The following is a 15794-nucleotide window of genomic DNA, read 5'->3' as shown; positions in this document are numbered from 1 at the left end:
TTTCCAGATGACAAACTGTTCTATTTGGGAAAACAAGTAAATAAGATCAATCTTATTTGTTTTTCCTCTTGGCAGCAAAGCTCGCCGGTGACATGGTGCAGCAAAGAGTTTCACATGATGCAAAAGGTCTGGAATGCATTCCCTGGAGAGCAACCCGCTCGGCTCCACATAGTCAGGAGACACAGGCATATGGGGAGGCCTTGGAAAAGCCCCCAGATTTATCATGTTGAAACCCATCTGTCTGCAGGTTTTGGTCCTGTTGACCCAGCCTGACAAAACAAAAGAGGTAGAGAAATGAAGAAACAGGTGGTGGCTGCTACCATGTGCCACTGGTCATATTACTCACCACCAGATCAGCAGGATATGACCAGGAATGTGTCGAACTGCTGGGCTCATGTAGGGGGATTCACAGCACAAGAAACATTGCACTGAATTGTTTCAGATATCTGAATAAATAGATGAACTGACAATCTGATTTCATCTAAAATTCCTAATATGTTTCAGATATTACACCCATTATTCGACGTTCAACTAATAGACAAATGCATTAGCCTACAGATTTTCTCTTAAAGCATATATTGCATAACTTGGCATGCAATAACATTATCTTAATCATAGAGTCTATTCTTCTATATTCTTTTCTTTCATAAAGTCAAAGAACGACACCAACACAACAATTAAATGTAGTGATAGCTTTGAGCTGGTTACCTCAGAATTCAATATAAAAATGGCTCAAGAACCCCAACCTAACTAACAGTTTACTACATGGATATCCTTGCATATTGAATGGATGGTTGCATGGATTGTCAAGATTTCAATACTGTACATTCTATTCGGCACCAGAGAACGTTAAATGGCACCCTCTACTGGACAAGTATTTTTCAACAATGTGGAAAAAATACTGTATTTCACGATATTCGGGATTTTATATTCAATTCAATTCAACACAATGTTGCACGACTCTTTTTAGTTCATTTGTACGCGTACAAGAGCTGTGTTTACCACTATACAGAATAAATCTCAGCATACAGCACTGCCAATGAAAGATTGTGTATCAGATTTAATATTTTTCATGACTATTTCTATTTGTACTTCAAAAGTGTATGGATAAATCACTAGAGATGCATCCCCACACAGTCGTTCTTAGAATGCCACATCGTGTCGTATCGTTTGCCTCGGATGGCTGATCGCCATCCAATGACGTCATCACCTATCAGGATGTGCCCAGAAGTAACTCTTGATTGTTTGAGGTGACGTTATAACCACGTGTAGAAAATTCTCTTTTTTAGGCTGTCCTCATATTTTCTCATTTGATTTCATTTTAACAATCCTGGAAGAGGTCGTAAACAAAACTTTATAACTTTTTTTTACTGAACGTCGGATGTGCAGAGACGTAGCCTGTGTTCCGGCGCGCCGTCGCAGTAAATAAATGTAACGCACCCTTGTCTCGTTGGAAGAAGGCGGTGCTAGTGGTGTCCTAGAACCAGGGCCTTGCCTTTGTGGTTACTGAAAGAGAAGATGGCTCCCGTTCTGGAGAAACGGCTCCCGGGCGCAGCCGGGCCAAGCGACAATAACAACGAAGACGAGGAAGGACAAAATCTTTGGCAAGTTATGCTACGCTTGTAACGACTCGATTCCCGGCGTTAGCGTTCCTCAAAAAAGGAACAACAGCGGTGTTTCTGCGTTGTCACTGCCGGTACCCCACAGTCAGACACCGGCCCGGCTAGAGCAGCACCAGCATTAGCTGGGCGGTCAGTGTGCTAACGCTAACGTAGCAATCAGCTAACGTCAGCTATGCTAACCAGCCCTACATTAGTGTCGATGAGCTGCGTTACATGTTGCCTTGACAGAGTTTTACTAAAACAAAGAATATTGAATTGAGGACTCAACTTTGAGACTTGCATTCATACAAATTGTTTACTTTAATGTCCACTAAATGATGGTGAAGTCCCATCTGACGTTAGCTACTTTTTGCAGTACTGTGTACAACAAGCTAACAATTTTGACAGAAGAACACGAGCTAACGTGAGATTCAGAGCGGAAGGAGCTGATTTATCACGTTTCTGTAAGGAGTCGTGATGTTTTTTTTGGGGGGGGGGTTATGAATGGATTCACATTAGCGATTATCTCCACCTTACTCGGCAGCAGAGATGATCGTTTCCTGCTGTAGAGGACACATTACAAAGCTAACTAAAACGCCGGATTCCTCTTTTCTATCATTATCGTTGTTAAATCAGTGCTAGCATGACAATAGCCGAAAATGGTTTTTCAGTGTGTACCTTTTGTTTCTTCTAGGTCTTCAATACTGAGTGAAGTTTCAACCAGGTCGAGTTCAAAGTTGCCATCAGGAAAAAACATCCTTGTATTTGGTAATTTTTTATTTAGATCTGTCCACGTGATTGCTTGTGATTTTTGCAGTGTATTTGTGATGGTCCTCCCAGAGAGAAGTCTTGTAACATAATCTCATGACCTGCATATTAAAACCTTTTTGACTTATCAAACATTATGCTATACCTATACCCATGAGGCTTGGCCTTCTAAGAATGTGAAAAATGCCAAACAAGTTTGTGAGAATGTTGCAGTCTCAAAAGATTGTAGAAACAGTGATGAGGAAACATTGAACAAAGTGAAAACTGTTATGAATATTGTTCAACATGTGTGCTAATGTAGTAGATATTTTTTACAGGTGAGGATGGATCAGGTAAAACAACTCTTATGGCCAAACTTCAAGGAAGTGATTATAACAAGAGAGGGAGGGGACTGGAGTATCTGTACTTAAATGTCCATGATGAGTACAGAGATGGTGAGTTTACCTGTTGTTGAAAGATGGCTTTACATCAGTTAGATTATTGCATCACTCCTCTTTAACATGCATGTTATGTTTTGGTTTTCATTTGCAGACCTTACCCGCTGTAACGTGTGGATCCTGGATGGAGACCTATACCACAAAGGCCTACTAAAATTTGCCGTTTCGGCTCAGTCATTACGCGACTGTTTAGCTGTGTTTGTTGTGGATATGTCGAGACCCTGGACCATTATGGAGTCCCTGCAGAAGTGGGCCAGCGTGCTGCGTGACCATGTGGACAAGCTCAAGATCCCGCCCGAGGAAATGAGAGAAATGGAGCAGACAAGTAAGTGATGTTTGACTTGATTTACCCTTGTTTTGGTCACCTTTTAGAGATGTTTGTTTATTGAACCTCATGAGGAAAGAGACGGATCTTCAAAATGAAGGGATATATACACATAAGTCAGTTCTCGGTAACATGCTGACGTCATCCTCAACTTGCATTGCTGTCATTGTACCGGTCATGTCTGAAGCGTGGCCATGACACACCCTCAGTAGGAACACCAGAGCAGAGGAGAATGTAGTCATCAATCAGGACAGAGAAACGTCTAAGACAATTATGTTTGGCTGAAGGGAAGCAGTGTACGTATAAATTATGTACTGTAAATTCCATGAATAAAATATTCTGTGCCTTTCATTTTGGGGGGTGTGACATCTTGGGGAATGGACTGGGATACAGTACTCGGAGATGCCTGAAGCATCCAGGGATGGAATCAGTGGTCTTTTTGCATTTTCATGAGAGTCAGACTATTTGCACAGTGGCTGCTGGGAAAAGTAGAGCTTGGTCACCGCGTAGCATTGAGGGCTAGCTCTGTGTAGCATTACTCATTATCACTGATGTTTCTGGGTTATCATGAAAGAGGCCCATGATTCTCAGCTGCGTGTTCTGCAGACGAACGAGTGCAGAGCCCTCCGGCGTTGTCCTCTGGTTAATTTTAGTACTGGTCACTTCTTGCTTATGAACAGTTCTTTTGTGTGTGAAAACATTGTTGCTTTTGAGACAATTTCAATCTTCAGGCTTTTGCAGAACACATTTTTCTCGCTGCTTTTGCTGTAGCTAGTCTGCATCACAAAGAGGCCAGATTTTATAATAATTGCTGATGAATTTGCCAAAATAGTTGTTAATTATCTTGACAAACAGTGTGACAAGTGGTTAGAGGTTTTGAGCTGTTGATCAAATGTGGATTCCATCATAATGATGAGCACTTCGAGTTTATGTAATGACTTTAAATCGGGCAGCATTTTCAGCCTTTCTGTCCTGACTCATCTAAAATCCGGAAGCTGTTTTAGTGACACACAGTTGATTTCTTCAGCATAGTAGAAGGCTGTTATTTGTCTTTTTCATCTTGCATCTAACATATAAATGCTTAAGCATTCTTTCCACCCAGTGTGACATGGTCAGCTTTTCAGTTAAACCTTGTCATCCGGATAAATCATTTTCCAGCATGCCAGATCTGATGTCAGTAGCAGATTGGTGAGACCCAGTTAGATCTGTATTTGTGTGCTGTACAAGAGTGTGAGCGAGCGAGACAGGCAGATTTTGTGTGTGTGTGTGTGTGGCTTTTGTCCAAGGGGTCTTACAGGCGTGTTGCATCATGGTTCCTTTTCCCCGTCCCTTCCTTTCCCTCCCCGCAGGGAGGGAAAGGAAGGGACGTAAAATGAGTAGGCTTGAAAACAGTTCTTGGACCAGACATTCTGGCTGCGGCTGTAAGTGAAGGTTGGGATTGGCTGCTGGAGGGATGACACATTGAAAACAGAACCGTATCAGGGACGGCTCTGGGAGAGACGAGGTCTCTTTTATGTTTTTCCGTTTTACTACACTTAAAGGAAAATGATAATCTGACTGCAGGAAAAATGTTTTGTCTTACTATCTTTAACTCAGTAGTAGTTAAAGATGGTTGGAAAAGTTGGGTGTGCCTTAAAATAACCGTTCAGTTTGTCATAAATTCTCAAACTTAAGACTTGAGTACTGTCATAAAAATTTGTGTCAAGGCTTCTTTTCTTAACCAAGTTAAGAAAATTCTGTGCAGCATTATTGCATTTTTTTCTTTATTTTTAAATGCACGGCCTTGTTTTTTTAAAAAAAATTTTTTATTTATCATCGCCTTCGAGGAAAATACTTAACCTAAAAAGGACCTACATGAACAATTTAGGCCTTTTCTTGTCATTTAAAATAAATCAATTTGCGGTTTATAAGCTTTAGTTAATGGATATTTAATTTACTCAAGGCTTAACAGCTGTGGATTTGGTGTACCGATGTATTTTGACCTCACCTTTGTTTGTGAGATCGAGGCATGTCTCAGAGGACAAAGTCTTTCTTTCACTTGGTGTTTCTTTCCCCTAAGATCTCTCGTGTGGGAGTTTTTCTCTTATTCAGCAAGTTGCTTCTTATTTCTGCTTTTATTTTTTTTTACTCAGAAATATTCTGAAGCCATGTGCAAAATATCTAAAACGTCTTCACTGAAATTAATCTTATCAGAATAAATGTCAGGTGTTCAGACATGATTTTACATTAAATTTCAACAAGAAAAAAAAGTCAAAAGATTTTTGTGATCTTCTGGAAAGGTGCAAACTTGAGACAGAAAATATGCTCTCTTGTATGACGTTTGTCTACTCCAGCCTATTTGTTCTTATGCTCTGGATTTCTATAATCCTGTGTGTGAGAATGTAGTTCCAGTTCTGGTCACATATGTGAAATTCCATGTTTGACATTGAAAGAGGCTCAAACAGGCAAGTTGCTTGGCTTTGTGCGCCGCTACTGCTGCATTCCTGAAACTGTGAGGAAGTAAGCTAAAGCTTCCTGTATGTACAGCCCCTCTCCTGTGAAGGCCAAAAAAACTGAGGCAACAGACCAGGAGTGTGAAGGATGCCATGTATGCATTGTTTTCTATCTTACACCCAAGGCTTATGATGTGAATGGGTTAACTCTGTGAAATCAACATCAATGAAGCTGAGCTGGAGAGCCCTGAGCAGGAATAATGTGTTGTTCCCAAAGTACGGATGGGCATTGCAAAGATCTACGCGGGTTAAATATTAATCCATTAATCCATTAGTGTTGAACATTTATAGATTAGAATTTTTTCTTTGTTTGTTTGGTGTTGCTTGGTGTTCCGGTTGTGGCCAATGATGACCCACAATGGGAATAAATCTTTTTTTTTTTTTTTAAATTCAGTTGATCTGCTTCATGTTTAGGGACGGGCCACAGCTGACCATCAATAGCCAATAATCACTCTTATGTCCTGGCTGATGATGATAATTTTTACCTTTTTTAATTGTCAAATACTGCACAATAAGGTGCAATTGGACTAGGAGGTGCCCCTTCAATTAATGGCCTATTTTAAACCCTTTTCATATATAAAGCGCACTGGTTTATAAGGTGCATCTGATTATAGGTGCACCTTCAATGAATGGCGTATTTCAAAACTTTTTTCACAAATAATGCCCAATGGATTATAAGGCACACTGTCGGTATTTGAGTAAATTAAAGGCTTTTAGGTGCGCCTTATAGTGTGGAAAATACTGTAAGTTCAAACCATCTTGGACACCTGAGGGGAAGTATGGCTAAGATTTAGTGAGTAAAGATGGATTATTAATTTAATCACAGATCTAATCAGTTCTAATAAAGACAAGCAGGAAGTGGAGTGGATAGAAGGTTTAGCAGTAAATGCTGATTGAAGCTCATTTTAAATGAAGGCTGCAGCTTCTTCAGACCAAAGTCAGGACTGTTGGTGTTGTTTTCCAACGTTTCTAAAGGTGAAGGGAGTTTTTGGCCCCAAAGCAGGAATCGACTTCCCAGAGAGAGAAAGAATCGTCTCTTGTGTTTCTTCTCTGAGTTTGAGAAACTGAGCGTGAAACGCTAGCAGCTGATTCCGTTCATGTGAATTTAATGTGAGGCTGTTTTGACCCCTTTGTTCGATTCACAGGTGTGTGCTTCACTGTGTAAATAGCTAAAACACTCTAAAAGTAATTTTGGAAATAATTGAATCTGTTTTTCAGTCAATTTTGATTTGGCTCTAATTCTATAAATAGAAAGTTATGCTGTCAGTGTAGCTTAATCTTTTCCCACAGATGTGAAGAAATACTGAGTTCAAACAGAAAAAGCAGCTTGATTTTGTGTCATTGTCCAGAGATTGACCAATAAGAGCTGCTGTTATAAACTTCTTAATGTTGATGTTGTGCGTCTGAATTGGTCTTGTCTTTGCTTTGTCTTTCTGCCAGTGGTAAAAGCGTTTCAGGAGTACGCAGAACCAGAGGACGCCACCCCGTCCTCCCCCCAGAGACGGGCTGCAGCGGCAGGGGAAGACGAGGCTGTTGTGCTTCCACTCGGGGAAAACACACTCACGCGCAACCTGGGCATTCCAGTGCTAATAGTCTGCACAAAGGTACGTCGCTCCAAAGTGTTTCCCGCTGTTGCTGCATGTCTACCCCTCATTCTTTGTCTCGTGTCCCATCAACATCTTCAGCTATTCTATTAACCCCCCCACCAAATAATGTTACAAACTTGTAGTCAGAAAGTAGCCAAAGTAGCCATGTGAACCAGTCGGATGTTCTCCATCCATAAGCAGACACTTGTGCCCTTATTTGTGACAAACTGAATGTAACGTCATCTTTGTTGCCATTTTTGTTTTGTTTTTTGACTTCCCAAATAGTCCCATGCTCTTAATTCCACTTTGTTATGGAGGGTGTTTACATCGGTGGTCCTACTTCTCCCCCTCCCTCAGTCAAAATGAGGCTTTCAGTCTCTTCCCATAAAAAACATATGTGGAATTCCACCCTCATTGAAGGCTTATGCAGTGACTGCAGATGGGTATACTTGGTAAACTCCCTTTAAGTTCTTTTACCCTGCAGGTGCTTCTGTGCTCAGCCATGAGTTTACGTAACATGAACAAGGATTTTTAAAAAAATCCTTTGCAGCCAAGGTCCCTGCTGTTTTCCTCTGATTCCCACCCATGACCAACACTGATCCTGTGCGCCCAGCCTGTCCAGTCTCCACATACATTTAAATGTTACATAGATTGGTAAATGATTGGCTTTGTAAGGCATGAAAAGCTGTGATTCTACTGGTTCTGAACCCTCCAGGCAACAAAGAAAAAAAAACCCACTGTGTAACCATCAGCAGAGCTTCACATGCTAGCTGTGACGATACAATTATGAATGCTCCCTTTTTTTTGTCCTTGTCCAAAATCTGAGCCTCAGCCTGAAAGAAAAGGCAATTATCCCTTTATCATAGAAATAAACCAAATCCAGGCATTAGGGGTTTTTTTGTGTGGCTAATCTTATTTATACTGTCCCATATCATTCCATCAGGAGCTGTACAGACTGCAGTGGAACCTTCTTCATTGATTAATCTATTTATATCTTTTCCTTTTCTGTCCTTTTTTCCTCAGTGCGATGCCATCACCGTGCTAGAAAAGGAGCACGATTACAGAGAGGAGCACTTTGATTTCATCCAGTCACACATCAGGCGATTTTCTTTACAGTGTATCCTTCAAATAGAAAAAGCCATACTTCTGTCAACTACTATTTAACCGACTGATTAATGATCATCAATAATCTGAAATATTGCTGCCTTAATGGAACCAAACAGATGGCGCTGGCCTGATTTATACCTCAGTCAAAGAGGAGAAAAACTTGGATCTGCTTTACAAATATATAGCACATAAGATGTATGACTTCCAGTTCACCACACCTGCCTTAGTGGTAGAGAAGGATGCAGTATTCATGTAAGGAGAGGATGCACCTGTTTTCACGGTTTAAAAACACACAGAATTCAAATAGAATTCTATATTTAATTTTTACTCCAGGTAAATCATTTTTAATGTCAACGTCTTCTGTTCTTCCAGTCCATCAGGATGGGATAACGAAAAGAAAATTTCAATTTTGCATGAAAACTTCACAACGGTCAGACCAGAAGATCCGTTTGAAGATTTTATCACGAAGCCTCCAGTGCGAAAGGTGTGACAGCATAAAAACACACACTTAAAAAAGTTGACATTTCAGTTCAGGAGTGTTGGTTGTGTAACCTCATGCTCTCTTTCAATTTCTTCTCTGCAGCTGGTTCACGACAAAGAGATTAATGCAGAGGACGAGCAGGTTTTCCTGATGAAGCAACAGGTAGCGTGACTTTTTCTGACAAACTGCTCTTATTTGCCGTACATTTGGCAGATTTCCAAATACAAATGCAAGAATTTTACACTAACTTTCCACCAAATCAGATAAACCACTTGTTTCTTTTTTTTTTTGTCTACAGTCTTTGTTAGCAAAGCAGCCAGCCACCCCGACGAGAGGATCGACAGTGAGTGTCCGAACATCTCAACGGTTAGATCGATAACCTGTTCTGCTTCCTTTTGTGACCGCTGTCTGCATCTGGGGTTTGTGTTGCAGGAGTCTCCAGGGCGGACAGCCTCGGGGTCTCCCAGGCCTGCGGGTCGTGCCAGCCAGCCCTCCGTCACCGGGGGCTCGCCGATCACTGCTGTTAAAAAACCTGACCCAAACATGAAAGGTAAAACATTGATTGTTCCTGTTCCACCTTTCTCAGTCATCCACGCATCAGCAGAACGTATTGAACTTCTCTCAATAACTATGACAAGGGGTTTTATTAATACACCTGTTAAACTAGGGTTATGTGTCTGGATAAGTGACTTTGTTTCTCCCTCAGCAGGGGCTGCCAACGAGGGAGTGCTGGCTAACTTCTTCAACAGCCTGTTGAGTAAAAAGACCGGATCCCCAGGAAGCCCAGGAAGCGGAACCGGAGTGCAAGGGTCTGTCAAGAAAACAGGTACGACCCCGCCCCGATGCCTTTTTACATCCCATCTTTCTGCTTCTAGAACTTCTACACAGGCCAGCAGTTCTCCTATGAAAACACTCAAAGACTTACAGTTGAGTTATGCTGTAGCACTCAGTTGCTTTAGACGAGAGGAGATAGAACTCGTTGCTGACGGGAGGCTGTAGATCAGGGGTCACCAAATGGCGGACTGGATCCGGTCCGCGTGATGGTTCTGTCCGGACCCGTGACCACTCTATAAATTTGAGTACATTTTCTTGGAGTTTTTTTTTTCTGACTGTCGCTGCTACTGACGGCGGGTGCTGCTCCTTCAGTTAATACGGTAATAGCGCCACTCAGTTCAGCCAATCAGATCGTGTCTTTACCTTACGCCGTCAGCGCACCTGGAAGTGAGACAGCTCTGCTGCCGCTGTGAGTTTACTGCTATAGGAGCACAGAGGAAGGGAGACGTGAAGACCGCATCGCTCCAAATGAAGGGAGGTTAATGAGGAAAACCGCTGGTTAACAATGGGTGGACGGAATTTATGTTTATTCTTCCGTCAGGCAGTTCAAACCATTGTGTCTCATATGGTCTGAACACGTAGCATTAATTAAAAATGGTAACGTGAAGCGCCACTATGAAACAAAGCACAGAGCTTTTGAGCAGCATTATCCCCTGAAGTCCGAGCTGAGGACAAAATAACTGAGAAAAATGCAAAATAATGTTCAGTAAAGACATAGTGGATTTTGGGGCAATATAAAAACATCTTTTAGTGATGGGACAGTTGTGAAGGACTGCTTAAAACCTGTTGTTTAGACATTATCAAACAAATCCCGATGTCAACAGCAACCAGAAAATCAGAAATAGTAACAGCTTGATGAAGCTATTCAGAGAGCACTATGCATATCTTTGGCCACTGATTTAGTTTATTTGAAGGGGACAATGCAATCTCATGAAACACATGATTATGCATAGTTAAAAAATGTCAGAATTAGCCAGAAGGCTAGTTGAGTCTACAGATGTTAATGTCCAGCTTTTGTGTGTGTTGGGTTCCTTCACAAAGACAAGGAGCTCTTTGCTGAGTGTAACACCACTAACACCCTCAAGAGGAGGGGACATGTATGCAGCAATAAGATGCTGATAAAGAGGGACATAGATCTGAAGCGGGGGTCTCTGACACCACAGATGACAGAGACCACCACCCTCTCTTTTTCCACCACCTTGTCATGTTGGGAAAAGAGGGGGGCTGTGCCAAATGGTGGGAGCTTTCCAAAACAGTCAAGGTGTGCTCTGTGCACACTTTTTGCACAAGTAACCTTGTGCACAAGTAAATGACTGGCGGGCCACATGCCCCTTTCTCTCATGAGGAAAGTTCTGTTCGCATTTTTCTCCTAAAAGAGCCAGCAGTTTTTATTCATGCTTTCTGAACATGTTAATGTTTTTTTACTTGAAGTGTAGGCCTTCAGTTCTTTAGGCTGAGACGTTTTTAATTTACGAGAAAAAGGATAATTCAGTTCTTTTTGCACTTTATTTTTAATTCTGAGGTTTGTGTGTTCTTCAATCTAACATAAAGGTTTGAAATGTATTTTCCTGGGTCTACTTTTATTTATGGTGAGGTAGAAGAGCTAGCTGAGAGGAAATTTTTAGAACCGGGCCTCCGTGACTTTTAACTGAATACCCCAGCTGTAGACCGTTTTGCTGTCTGAAGGTTAAGCAGGACAAAAAAAGCGAACTTGTCCTCTTTGACTGAACTTTCTTCCTCTCAGGCAACATGTGACAGGCCTGTATGTAAAATAACAAAAAAAGCAACAACAACTACCTCCAACCATGCATGCCCCATCGAAACTCACGCCACACTCTACGTCTCGTCCCACTCCCCTCTCTCGCTCGACTAATGTATTGACCTGTTTACCTCAGCTGTGCTGCATGGCGACTGTTCTCACTTTTCAGCTCCACCACTTTGTTTTAATGTTGAATTAAAACTAAGTTCAACCCGGCGTGAAACAGCTGGACATACGAAGGAAACGCTGCGTAACTCATTTGTCATGTACACAGTCCTTATTGTCTCACTGATGATTATCCAAAGCTGTTTAAATCACTCCATTGGACTTTACGATTCGCTGAGTCACGATTCGCCGTGTCCGATCTCAGTGTTTGGAGCTGTTCAGACTGCAGACGCCTCTGTCCCTGTCCGACACGAAACTACCTCCCGAATGTGGTTTAAATCCGTCCTGCAAAAATACGATTGGGACTGATGAAACTTCATGAGGTACGCGACATCAATCTGGATGGGGCTACAAATTGGATATAGACGACTAGTCGGAACAAGGCCTATCGGGTCCTTTCAAAACTCCCAAAAAGATTGTGTCAGCAGATTAACCCAGGTGATGTGTAAACAAAGGCTCGGTAAAACTCGCATTTCAACAAACCCCCCTTTGACACCCTCTGGCACCCCCATCAACCATCGTTGAGGAGCCAGACGGGTTCCAATGACGGTCGTTGGAATGTGAACAGCACTGACCCCACCCCACAGGGTTAATAAGCTGGGACAAGACCAGCCACCTTCAGAACTGAAGACGTCTCTTGGATGAGAGACGAAATGTTTTAAAGAAACTTTCTTAAAGTCCAGTGGATCGAATTAAACAGCTTTGGATAACCATGACCTGGATAACTGAGAACCTACAGACTCACTGATGATTAGTTCTGCATGTGTTTCAAGTGTGGCAGCGCGGCCGCCAACCTCCGGCATGGGACACCCATCACCAGCCGCCCCCCCTCCCTCCCTGCTTCCCTTCCCCATCAACCTTCTTAATGAATACACACAGACACTACAGGAGATTACTCTGGACTTTGTCTGCTGTTTTTATTTTTTTCCCAAGGGCAGAAGCCGGGTTTGACTGACGTCCAGGCCGAGTTGGACAGGATGACTCGCAAACAGGACTCCACGGTTTCAACTAACAACATCCCCCCGCCGACAGAGAACGAAGCGTGAAGGCAACAACAGCTGCATCGTCCACTGCATTTACTACTCTGGAAAAATTCATCCATGTGTGAGCATTTAAAAAAAAGAAAGAAAAAAAAGACCAAATTCCTAATGTCTGTATCAGTCGGCACACACAGGGGTTTCGCCAAAAAATGAATTTCAGACTCTGTCGGATACTGTGGCACTCTGGCGAGACGGGCAAAGAGAGGATGGCTTCTTCGTGAGATGATGAACGCTGACAGCTTGGCTTTATTTCTCCCCTCTCTTCCACTGTAACTGTTATTTTGTGAACCTGCCTGATGTACTCAGCTCCAGGCCCCCACCACCACCACCACCACCACCACCAAAAACGTACCATCTTCTGAGGTAGAAACACCTTCATGGGTTTAAAGAGTGGAATTTTTTCCTGGCTCTGTGGCCTCTGGGTCAGCTTATCTCACGGAAGGAATTTTTAGTTGCGATTGGAAAAGTATTTAAACATTAAATATATGAAATTAGAAAAAGATTTAAAAGTTGCAAACATGTCGCTTGTAAGACATTTTGGTTATGATACTGTTATATTTATACAGTTCCTTCTTTTTAAGTTAATTTTGTGCATCGTTTATTCATCTGTATCCACGCCCCCGATGTTGTGACACCAATACGACACGGTCAGACAGCTGATAGCATTTCATATCGTTCGCCCTAATCATCTCCTAGGATTATGTAAATATTAGTTTAAAAAAATCTATTCAGGTTTAGTTTGATATTGTATAAAATTAACCTCTGTCAAAATTCTGAAAGCAGCTTCTTTGAGTAAAACAGATCGGTTGTGGTTAGACAGGCTTAGCGGTTGCTACGGAAACCCTTCTTTAGCTACAGGTGTGTACATTTTGGGTCGGGTTTGGGCAGCGTCTTTCCTACTATTACTCCTAAGTGCCTCGCACAGTTACCTATTTGTGTCATAGTAGAGGTGCTCGTCGTGCGTAAGAGGAAATGCACTGCAGCGCCATCGCCTAGTAGGTTTATGTCCATTTCTTGTCATCCAAATAATTTATTTTGTTTTACATTTTTTGTTAATGTACAACAAGGCTGTGATTTGTTATTTTTCACGAGTAAGAATTCTGTGGCCTGGTCGATAGTATTCATTAGAACAATGGATTGAATGCTTTCATACAGAACTGTAAAGGCTGCTGACGTCAGGAAAACCACCCGATGGAACTCATCAGACGAGCACTTGTGGTCGAACCCACTCGCTTCACAGCCAAAGGAGACGCCATGATTTGTTGTGGTCCAAACAAAATCAGAGATGACATCCCTCAGTGTCTCACAGCACGAGTTTCACACCTTTTCTTTCTTTCCTCACCGTACTTCACGTTAGTTAAACATTCCTAGTTTCTACTCAAAGTAGATGTAGAAGCACCCTGACACACACACACACACAACCCCCCCAGCAAACCCATTTGTCCAGTCAGGTATCTTTGTTCTCTTCTTTTCAGTGCCCACTTAGAATTACAACCTTTGCCTTCGATGCCCTGCCAACTGTTTGCCAGCAGAGCAGCCTGCCTTCACTGGAATTCTCCGACTTTATTTCTTGTTCCGATGTGGTTTTATTATTTTGTTGCTGCACCATATCAGAAACCTATAATGATACATACGGTTTCGTAAGACTGGAGTCTAATCAAAATGAGTACACTCGCCTTAAGTCTGTAAGTAGGGCCCTGTTTGATAATGTGGATTATGTACGTCAGTAGCGTTTAGAGAATTAACAGCAAGTGTGAGGAGGTTGGTTTTTACAGCGACAGAATTAAAGAAGATGGAAGGAAGACGAGTGAATTGGAACAAGGAACCAAAGATGCATCTTTATCACTCTTCCTCTTTTTCTTTTTTTTAAATCATCTAAAATTAAGACTTCTTGGCCTTCTATGGATTCCTTTCATTCCAAACTTCACACCTGAAGTTTTTTTTTCTTTTTTATACAAAACACCCCATAAAAAATGGTAGAAATGCCTTAATTCACTCAACCATATCTGGGATTTCAGAAGTCAAATACAAAACACATGTTTGTACAGCAGGCTATGATAAAAATCCCTAAACCTGGTCTATTGTTAAGGATTAATATTTTGCTCTTTTAACAAATAACCATAAAACCATATTGGTGTAAAGTCTATGCATTTAGTTTTGTTTTCGGTGATGTGACACAGTTATTCTGAATGTAGTCTTGAAAAAACAAAGCTCTTAGTATTTTTCTTGCTCTTTTATTTTGGGACTGGGTGGACTGGTCTCCTGACAAACTGTTGCTGAAGTGGAAGTCTAGTTTAAGCATCCGGAAGCAGAACCGCCACGTGTGGAAATGTGCACTTTTCCTTGGATGCTTGTCTCGATTCCCTGTTGGTCCAGTCCAAGATGCAGAATCTGCATTTCCTCTGCCTTTTTGATGATTTACAGTAAGAAACCTGGAACGTAGCCTTGCACAGTACAACTTATTTATCTGCATTTGCTGCTCAAGTTTAGGACGTTGCCCCTGCTGGTCAAATATGGAATAACACCTTTTTCCTGCTAGTGTTAAACATATCAAACTTCTAGGAAGCACTGTCATGATGACTTTTGAGAAGAATGCTCTTGGGACATCTTGAAGTACAAAAACCAAATGAATTCTCATCTGCCCTTTTTATTCATGACTCATCCCCTGCTTTGTGTTTACCACCCTCCTGTTTTGTTGTTGTTGTCAAATAACGCCTTTCCCTCCGAGACTTCTGTTTGTGGAGTAATTTTGAAACCCTGTCCTGATGGATTTCTTCATAAAACATGGCCACACTTGTTGAAATTGCGCATTTTAGCCAAGTGCAATGAAGTATTCTCATGCTGCTGGTTTCAACGTTGCACTTACCCTTTTTGAATATGTCAGATGTTTTTCCCACAACTCTGAACAGTTGTAACTTTTGTATTTGGATGTTGGTTAAAAGCAACGGCATCTTTACGTCCTAACTGAATTGCCTTCGACCACTACAGTCTGCACCTATACGAGACTCCTTATAAGAGCTTCTGCTTCCGGTCCTTTTTTGTATTCGATATCAGGACACTGTAAGCACATGGCTGGCTGCATTTTCATGTCTTGAATTAATTCTGAAGTTTGATTGTATGACTTTAACATAATTCTGTAGCCTCTAATCTGCCGTGTGGACTCAAGCTTCTTATGCCGGCAAAGATAAGGAAAATGTTA

General features: G+C 41.7%; 1 protein-coding gene across 4 annotated transcripts; it reads left to right on the top strand.

The window, feature by feature from the left end:
• The first annotated feature begins 1449 nt into the window (after positions 1-1449).
• dync1li2 (dynein, cytoplasmic 1, light intermediate chain 2) lies at positions 1450-15322 on the top strand. 4 transcript variants are annotated; one of them, XM_068337921.1, is made up of 13 exons: positions 1450-1604; positions 2296-2369; positions 2687-2803; positions 2901-3131; positions 7064-7227; positions 8233-8326; positions 8433-8568; positions 8689-8800; positions 8900-8959; positions 9096-9140; positions 9230-9347; positions 9507-9623; positions 12494-15322. In XM_068337921.1, exons 1-13 carry the CDS (start codon positions 1519-1521, stop codon positions 12508-12510), a joined length of 1371 nt encoding a protein of 456 aa, XP_068194022.1. In that variant the 5' UTR covers positions 1450-1518; the 3' UTR covers positions 12511-15322. The 4 variants fall into 4 exon arrangements, with proteins under 4 accessions (XP_068194022.1, XP_068193857.1, XP_068193940.1 ...); XM_068337756.1 differs by having other exon boundaries at positions 12489-15322; XM_068337839.1 differs by having other exon boundaries at positions 9504-9623.
• The last annotated feature ends 472 nt before the right edge of the window (positions 15323-15794 follow it).

The sequence above is a fragment of the Antennarius striatus genome, chromosome 1 (assembly GCF_040054535.1).
Source record: "Antennarius striatus isolate MH-2024 chromosome 1, ASM4005453v1, whole genome shotgun sequence".
In the NCBI taxonomy this organism is placed as follows: Eukaryota; Metazoa; Chordata; class Actinopteri; order Lophiiformes; family Antennariidae; genus Antennarius; species Antennarius striatus.
This window is presented reverse-complemented; position numbering and strand designations above follow the sequence as displayed.

Bases quoted from the DNA above. Each gene is read 5' to 3' on its own strand.
- dync1li2 (XM_068337674.1), top strand. From the start codon at position 1,519: ATGGCTCCCGTTCTGGAGAAACGGCTCCCGGGCGCAGCCGGGCCAAGC. The intron at 2,370-2,686 runs GTAATTTTTTAT...TATTTTTTACAG, and splicing joins AAAAAACATCCTTGTATTTG to GTGAGGATGGATCAGGTAAA. The intron at 2,804-2,900 runs GTGAGTTTACCT...TTTCATTTGCAG, and splicing joins CCATGATGAGTACAGAGATG to ACCTTACCCGCTGTAACGTG.